At 42.1% G+C, this 7,988-nt stretch overlaps 1 protein-coding gene across 3 annotated transcripts; it reads right to left on the bottom strand.

The window, feature by feature from the left end:
- Positions 1 to 536: 536 nt before the first annotated feature.
- On the bottom strand, positions 537 to 5,137 carry LOC123039007 (uncharacterized). Of its 3 annotated transcripts, none has more exons than XM_044462345.1 (12): positions 4,833 to 5,136; positions 4,361 to 4,409; positions 3,457 to 3,609; positions 3,074 to 3,207; positions 2,937 to 3,006; positions 2,631 to 2,721; positions 2,475 to 2,544; positions 2,250 to 2,345; positions 1,780 to 1,879; positions 1,596 to 1,682; positions 1,325 to 1,401; positions 537 to 1,027 (listed from the first exon to the last, which is right to left on the bottom strand). In XM_044462345.1, exons 1-12 carry the CDS (start codon positions 5,019 to 5,021, stop codon positions 884 to 886), a joined length of 1,260 nt encoding a protein of 419 aa, XP_044318280.1. In that variant the 5' UTR covers positions 5,022 to 5,136; the 3' UTR covers positions 537 to 883. The 3 variants fall into 3 exon arrangements, with proteins under 3 accessions (XP_044318280.1, XP_044318281.1, XP_044318284.1); XM_044462346.1 differs by having other exon boundaries at positions 3,457 to 3,525; XM_044462349.1 differs by lacking the exon at positions 2,250 to 2,345 and having other exon boundaries at positions 4,833 to 5,137.
- Between the last annotated feature and the right edge of the window lie 2,851 nt (positions 5,138 to 7,988).

Raw genomic sequence — 7,988 nt, 5'->3', positions numbered from 1 at the left:
AAGTGCATGTGATGCAGGAACTGTTCACAACGGCAACCAGACACGCCCTGAGTGTACGTGCCCGGCTGCTCGGTATATAGCTCTGTATGAGAATCATTCACTTGTTTGTCCTCGACGCCATCTCCGGCGTGGATGATGTCCAACATCTTTCCATCATCTGTCAGCGTCGCCTCCGGTCAAGGCATACCGGCGAACAGAGAGTGGGCTCCAGTTGATCCGCGTCTGATGCACGTGACCGGAGCCGACATCCGCGACCGGACAAGCTGTGGCGATGGCGACGCAGCAAAGTGGAGGGCGCGTTCAATTGACGGTCCATGGCACGAATGTGCCGGAAGTGGCTGGGGTCTGGTGTTGATGACCAAGCTGCATGGCAGCGTAGTATATAATCCTACACAGGGCGTTGATGACCAGGTATAGAATGACCGATGTTTTTTTTTTGAACTTTGGCAACCTTTACTAAACGATGATCATATCTACAAGTTAAGGAATAAGAATCAGGAGGTTTCTCTCGCCACAAATCCGAGGATTTCCTTGTGTAATTTGCTCAAGCTAGCGCGTGCACTTGCGCCATTGCTTTCCCGGTCACAATGCTCGAAGAGTCATAATCTGCCGGCAGCCATCTGTCACTACAGCCCCCGAAGCACCGTAATTTGATGGATCCAGAATAGCTTGGACAATTTCTTGTGAATCATATTCTACAGACAGGGTTGAGATACCTAGCTCTTCCCCAAGACACAGCCCCTCGAGAACCGCGGCTGCTTCCATAGACGCTACATCGGTGGCATACTCCTTGAAAGAACAGGATGCAGCTATGAAAGATCTATTCGAACCACGCAGCAGCACCCCTGTTGATCGGGAAAGAGCACAGCGATGACATTTTTACTCATGTTTCCAGAGCTGAATAACCCTTCACAGGGCCTACTAAGGACAAGGCTTCCTGCAATGCCTCTAGGAGATATCCTGGATGATCCTCGATGCGTACGCGCCCAAGTTCTGATGGTATTTTGCGCAGAACTCTTCCAACAATCTGCAATTAGCAGAAAGAAATGTGAGTGACTGAGAAGATGATGAAGCAGGAAAAAAAATACATGCACACAACACGATGCTTGCCATGCTTTTCTTCTTCTTTGTCATTCTTTTTTCGGGAATTGGGTTTAGTTTACTACCCTATTGATCGCAAAGCACAGTAAATAGGAACAGAATAATCAGATTATAGAAGAAAGCATCACTTGAAAATCACGATGACAAGGTATTTCTGAAGATTTCATTATAATTCTTCCATGTAAAAAGGAGTTGATGCGGAATGATGAGTTCAAGCTCGAACCTTGCGAGCATAGCCACCATAAGCTATTCCTCCTATTAGAGCTTCCTGGGAACCAACCTTTTCAGTAGTTCTTGTCCCTGAATTTACAAAATGAAGTAGTTTTTTCAGAAGGAACGTTTTCCCAGGACAGCAAAACATTTGTGAATCAAAGTAAATTCTATGTTTACGTTGCTTTATATAATTCAGCTACTGAACACTGTCATATACCAAGTGAGCACAAATTTCATAAGTATTCTGTGAGATAAGAATTGAACATAAGGGGAAAAAATACCAGGTAAAGTCCTAGCCATGAAAAGGCCAGCTTTCTTTAAGCAATCTACAGTGTATAAGTTGGTGCCACCAGCCAGCTGATAAAAGCCTTCCAGACCATAGTAACAGCAAAGACTTAGAAAATTTGAACAATAATATTCCCACAGATATTACTCAATATTATTACTAAGAATGAATGTGTTTACCAAGAGGCCTATCTTGTACTGAAGTCAGATCAACAGCAAAAGAAACAGTTTCCCTTGTTGCACCTCGACCGATGTCACCACTCATAGGACGACCATCTAACTACTCACATAAATCAAAGTAACTGAAATAAGCCCAAAGTAAAAGCATGGATATGCTTAGAGGATCAGCAGTAGCGTATACCATATGCACGGCGGAGTTCCTATCACATTAAGAGAATTGGACAGAATTTACAGAAAATATGGCTACATATATATAAATTAAGATAAAAGAACTACTCCGTTCCATATTAGTTGTCGCTGATTTAGTACAAAGGGAGTACATATTTATGGCTATCACAGTTTACCAGTTTAAATAAAAACATAACCTAGAAAATACCAAAATTATTAATTAAGTTCATGAACAAAGCAATCTGAAAAAAATACGAGCAATGTGAAAGATGCAATTAGGAATTTTTTCTCTTGAGAACAACCTGCCAAAGATTATACCCTTCCAGATTAGACTGCATTATCGTATATGTTGCATTCATGAAATCAATTGTTGATGCACCAGCATTAGGCAGGCTTACCTGAAATGTATGAACTTCCTTATTTGTTATACGAGTAACAGGGGGGGATTTTTAATATGAAAAAAAGGAACATGGTGGCACTTCTTAGCATCAGAACTAGCACACATGCAGATAGAGTGTGAGGCTTACTGCGACCAACTTCACATTATTGATTGACTCACCCAAGCTGTTCCAGAGCGTACTAAACATACCAATTCCCCTACAATAAAGGAAAAGTATTGTAACAACTGTGCTACATGACAGAGAAAAAGCAACGAAAGATACACCAAGGAACAGGAAACCCACTTTCCAGTGGTATGTATTTCTATTGCATCAACATCACTCCTTTTCAACAGTTCAGCTGTCGTGGCAGGATCTCGTACATAGGACATAGCACCTGAAATGATTTAAACCAAAGTTGGTAGCTTTAATAAGATACACAAAGACAAAGGTACAGGAATGATAAGGTTACCATAAATACATGCTGAGATTACATATGAATGTAAAGAAGGTTATCTGGAAAAAAAGATACAGCTCAATTTAATAGATCATGTAAACCATCCTGATGGCTGAAATAAAAACAAATGAAAGAACCCAAAACACAGTGCTCACTTATTCTGTCATAAGGGCAAACTGATAAGCATCTACCGCAGCCATAGCATCGTTCCATAATGACACCACCCTGCACGAGACATGAGATCATGGAGAGATAAAACAAAAGCATAAAAAGTAACCAAACCAATGGATACCTCAAGTTTATCACATATTGGATCGGACTGAGCATGTTCTCCAACCATGACCCTCTTTAGTGATATTGCATCAGCAGGACAAACTTTCTCACATGGCTTTGAGCAATTCGGTGGGCAATCTTCAGGATCAAATCCTATGGACAGAGAGGAGTTCATGGCTTCAGACATTTTTTTCAGCAGTTACAAAATCCTTCAGTTAAACAGACATGCGCCAGTCCTGCTAGTGAAAGCAGGAAACTGGGTACATATATTAGAGGTACAGTGGTAAAGTAATTTACAAATTCAAATAACCATAGTTAAATATAAATGTCAAAGAAGACAATCATTTTGAAGTAGCACATTTGCAAATTAAATTATAATAAAGATTACGTTATTTTGTTTACCAGCTTTGCGGAAATGAATATCTCTGCAATCATCATTAACGCTAACCATCACCCAAGGCCTTTGAACTTCTGGTACAATTGAGGCTGCTACATCAATACCTTCATTCACCGCACTGACTACAGATGCATCTGCTGCACAATCAATGCAATCCACTGCATGCACAAAACTGAGCCATGACTTCTAGTATAAACCCTCGTACATTGATGTAATCATGCCAAATAAGCAAATATAACAATTTTTCGGTAATATAACAATTTTCCAAGAAGAACTTTAAGGTATTCTGTAAAATGCTTTCTGTGGCACATTCCATTTAATCGAGATGTGAACCTTTTTTTTTTGAAACGTGAGAAATACCTGAATTTGTCCCCCTGCGGGGTCGAACTCTCTAATCGAGATGTGAACTACTTGGCTGAACTATCCATTAGATAACTTCCAAGCCTATTAAAACCCTCACACTTACAGAAGTCCCTCCATGAATATGAACTTTGCAATATGCATATGTACAGATTATCGCTGTAGTAACACAAAGTTCTAAGCCCTATACATTTCACTTAGTAATCAACAGACTGTAAGTACCCATCATTTCAAATAAGAGGAAAATTAAAATGAGTTAATGTGTGGCTGAATGCAAGAATGTATAGAACCTTCATGGAATTGCATGACTCTGTTATCTCGGTCACGCGCATTATTGTTTATAAGAAATACTAGCTTGTCTCTGGGTTCACTAATGATTTGATTTACGTTAACGTCTGATCAGAAAATGTCGAATTCCAGGTAATTCAGTTAACAGTTCTTTATTCACTATGTAAATATTTCATCAGTTGCTAAAAGTATTATTCCGCTGTTGGTACGAAATGGTAAACTTGCACCCGGAATTATTATTTTTCAATTAAATATGTATACCTCCAGCCAGCGTGTAGACAAGGGAGAGATTCCGGACATCGGCAGCATCCTACAAGGCACAGATAATGTTTGTGAACTACTCCCGGCCCCAAAGGTTTGGTAATTAACATATCAATTACATCGTCGCCAGTCGCCACCACTAGTTCCACTGTACTTCGGACTAAAAGATTAGTGTCCCAGAGCCACAGGAAGACATGAACAACATCCACGAGCTGAACTGCACAGGTTAAATTAACTAGGATTTCTATGTAATACTGCTAATAGAAAAACACTTCTCCTCCCTGTAACCAAAACCATCAATCTATCATCATGGGCAGCCCCTTCCTCTAAAGTATAATGAGCTCACTTAATTACGAGGCAACCCTCAGCCAACGGGGACTAAATAAGCAATAACACAACGTCGCAGCTCCGGCGGGAGAGTGCAGTGAAGGAACCAGGAGGCATTTTGCGACGGGGTTCCAGTATGCCGTACCTCGAAGCTGGCGCCGCAGATGAGCTTCACCCAGTCGCCGCGCCGGAGGGCCGCGACCTGCGGCGGGTGGTGGTGGCAGTCTTCGCCGGCGACGCGGATAGGCCGGGATGCGACGACGCGTGAGGCTGCGGCTCGGACGGCGGCGTGCGAGGCGAGGAGAGGCGGCGGCGGAAACGGCGCCACGGCCATAGCTTCAGGCGCGGTGGCGGAATGATATCTGCTTTCTCTGCTTCGCCATTGGGCCTTGAGCGAACGACTGGATTACCTGGACCCGTTCATCATGAGATCAACGGCCACGATCTGTTCTAGATGCCGAGAAACCTGGCAAGAGTACTGCAAGATACTGTCTGTTCTTCTCTTGGCTCTCTTACTGCTCTTCCCTTGGGGGGAAAATGCTCTTTGTTTCTTTCGTTGATTACAAACTTGAATTTTTGAGTCGAATACAAAGCTATTGGATTATCAACGAAAAAAACAATTTGTGTTAGATACATTTATTTGAGGGACAAGTTTTTTCAGACGGATGGAGTATTATTGATTAATCTCATGGTCAAGCCAACATCAAACAGATTTTAAAAGCACATGGAGTCTCCATCTCTCAGAATATGGCACGAACCTGTAGTAAATTAAAGGAACAATTCATATACTTAGTTTCATCGACTTCTCCTCTGTGGATATAAGTGATTAAATGACTTCACCACCACCAATGCCTACATCTAATAAACGGTTATTTCATTCTTCTGGTGTGAACTAAAAGAAAGAGCTTATCGCTGGCTATAAGATGGAGTTATTACATCGATCCCTCCTCATAGACAGTAATTAGGATCAGTTCCCGCAAAAAAAAAAAGATCATGTCCCATAGAAGATATTTTGTGTTATGTACTTGTGTTCCTTTCTCGTTTGACTGTGTCTCATCAATATTGGAATCCATGTTTTTCTTTTCTTTTCATCTTCTCCTCTACCTCTAACCTATCGATTGCCTTCCGTCCCTTCTCTTTACACTACTCACGGCCAATGGCGAGCGACACGTCTAACAACATTTCATTGCTTGGTTGCCTACCACAAAGTGGTGAGTTAGTGGCCATGATTTAGTTTATTTTCTAGTAGATGATCTTTTAAATATTACTCAAGAAATATTATAATATAACTAATCACACACACCACCATAATAAAAAAAAACTTTATGAACTCATTGAATCAAGGTAATGGAACAATGAGTTTTCAAGTTTTTTTTTCTTCTTTTTGGACAGCAGCAGAATTCTCAAGGTTGTGGGTTTATAGAGAGTTCTTTTTTTGGTGAAAAGGGTTTACGGAGAGCTACAGTTGGCTTTCCAGGATTAGTAGTTAATCCAATTAAGGGGGTGTTTGGTTCAGGGACTTTTTAGTCCCAGAGACTAGAAAAAGTCCCTAAAAAGTCCCTAGGAACCAAACAGGAAGGATTTTTTTTACAGGGACTAGAAAAAAACTCTACTGGAGAGTCTTTTTTGATTAGTCTCTGGGATTAGAAAAAGTCATAGGACTTCTGAACCAAACACCCCCTAATATAACTATTGCTCATATAACTGTTATTATTACCAAGTACCATCGTACCAGCACACACCGAACTCCATTTTTTCACATCACAACATAATATATTGTTTATACATAGATAATTGACCTTGGTTATGTTGTATGTTTGACTTATCCATGTGCAGTCCGCTTAACCTTAATCAGATGCCTAACATTAACTATCAACCGACCGAACCTAGTCATCGATGCTCAGCTGCCGCCATACTTGAATGCATCAACACAATTAACTAGTAGACTATACTGCTCCATGATCTCTCTAGGAATCTTCCTAGAAAGTGCACAACGTACTGATCATGGCAATTAAGCACTAATTCTTATCCCGCAAATTGCGCTAACCCGTCAATTGATCGTCGGTCGATGTATCCACAGCTGGCACGATCAACACTTGTCAGTGGCACATTTGTAATAAACATATAAGGTGTTGATCCACGTCATGGCCTACCGATACATGTGCCGGCAGTGGCACAAGAAGCTCCATGTTGCCAGCGGATGACAGTTGTCGATATCGACACGTGTTAGCGGAACATTCTAATCGTCGCGCAGATCAAGATCAAGGGTGTCGTGCACGTTACCGTACCCAAGAATATATGTCAAAAGAGGAGAACATGTCAGGAAATCAGGCCCCCAAATCATGGAGATGGCATGCATGTGCAACGAATTTGATTAGTCCAATTAGTTAAATCGGCACTATGGTGCATACCATGATCAGCTCCCCGGAGGGGAACATGGTGGCACATTATCTCAACCAGTACTTAACTATAGTTAACATAGGGAGGAGGGAGATGTATTGCATGTAGTAGTATATATCGTGCTTAGCAAACTATGTATGTGTGCACATGACGCAGGAGACCTTTTCCTGTGCTGCATGCACTTCTGCTGAGGTGGCAGGGAGGTAGAGTGGTGTGGTGCATGTGGGCCCTTGACACATCACACATGCATGCATGCATATGCATGGTAGTGGCGCCTTGAGGAGGATCATGCAGTGGAGGGAGGGATACAGGGTGTTCTGATGAGGAGATCATAAAAGGAGTGCATGCATGGTTGGTTGGTGGTGTATGCATGAGAGGTGTCTGCCTGTGTTTGGATGGACGAGAAGATCAGAAATGTTTGTTGTTTAAGATATATCATGTGGTGGCATGTGGCCTTGAGTTAGGAGGAACATGCATGCATGCCCTCTCCCTCAAGCAATACCTCCCATGCATGCCAACATGCTGCCACCCCTACTCTCTCACTAGCATCACAGAAATAAAATAGTATATGAATATATGATCCACATAAATATACGTATATGATCTAGCTATGCTTGATGCATGTGCATGCTTAATCACAGGACACAACATGGGTTCTTTATGCTCTGACACCTAATTCCCCCAATAGCTCACCCCTTCCAACCTAGCAGCTCCAACGCGGCCTCTCCTCTCCTATATATATGGCACCCCTTTCGCCATGTTCCAACACATGCATACTCAGCCACCAGCTGCATTATCTCCCTCATCGACCCATCTCCTCTAGCCACTCTACGTACGCAGCGCACTTGCCTCTCTGTCTCCCTCCCTCTCACATCCCAAGCAGTAGCCGTCGCGAGCGATC

This window comes from Triticum aestivum, chromosome 1A (assembly GCF_018294505.1).
Source record: "Triticum aestivum cultivar Chinese Spring chromosome 1A, IWGSC CS RefSeq v2.1, whole genome shotgun sequence".
Taxonomy (NCBI): domain Eukaryota; kingdom Viridiplantae; phylum Streptophyta; class Magnoliopsida; order Poales; family Poaceae; genus Triticum; species Triticum aestivum.
This window is presented reverse-complemented; position numbering and strand designations above follow the sequence as displayed.

Bases quoted from the DNA above. Each gene is read 5' to 3' on its own strand.
- LOC123039007 (XM_044462345.1), bottom strand. From the start codon at position 5,021: ATGGCCGTGGCGCCGTTTCCGCCGCCGCCTCTCCTCGCCTCGCACGCC. The intron at 3,610-4,360 runs GTATACATATTT...TTGTGCATGCAG, and splicing joins TGTCTACACGCTGGCTGGAG to TGGATTGCATTGATTGTGCA. The intron at 1,402-1,595 runs GTATTTTTTCCC...TTGTAAATTCAG, and splicing joins CATGGCTAGGACTTTACCTG to GGACAAGAACTACTGAAAAG.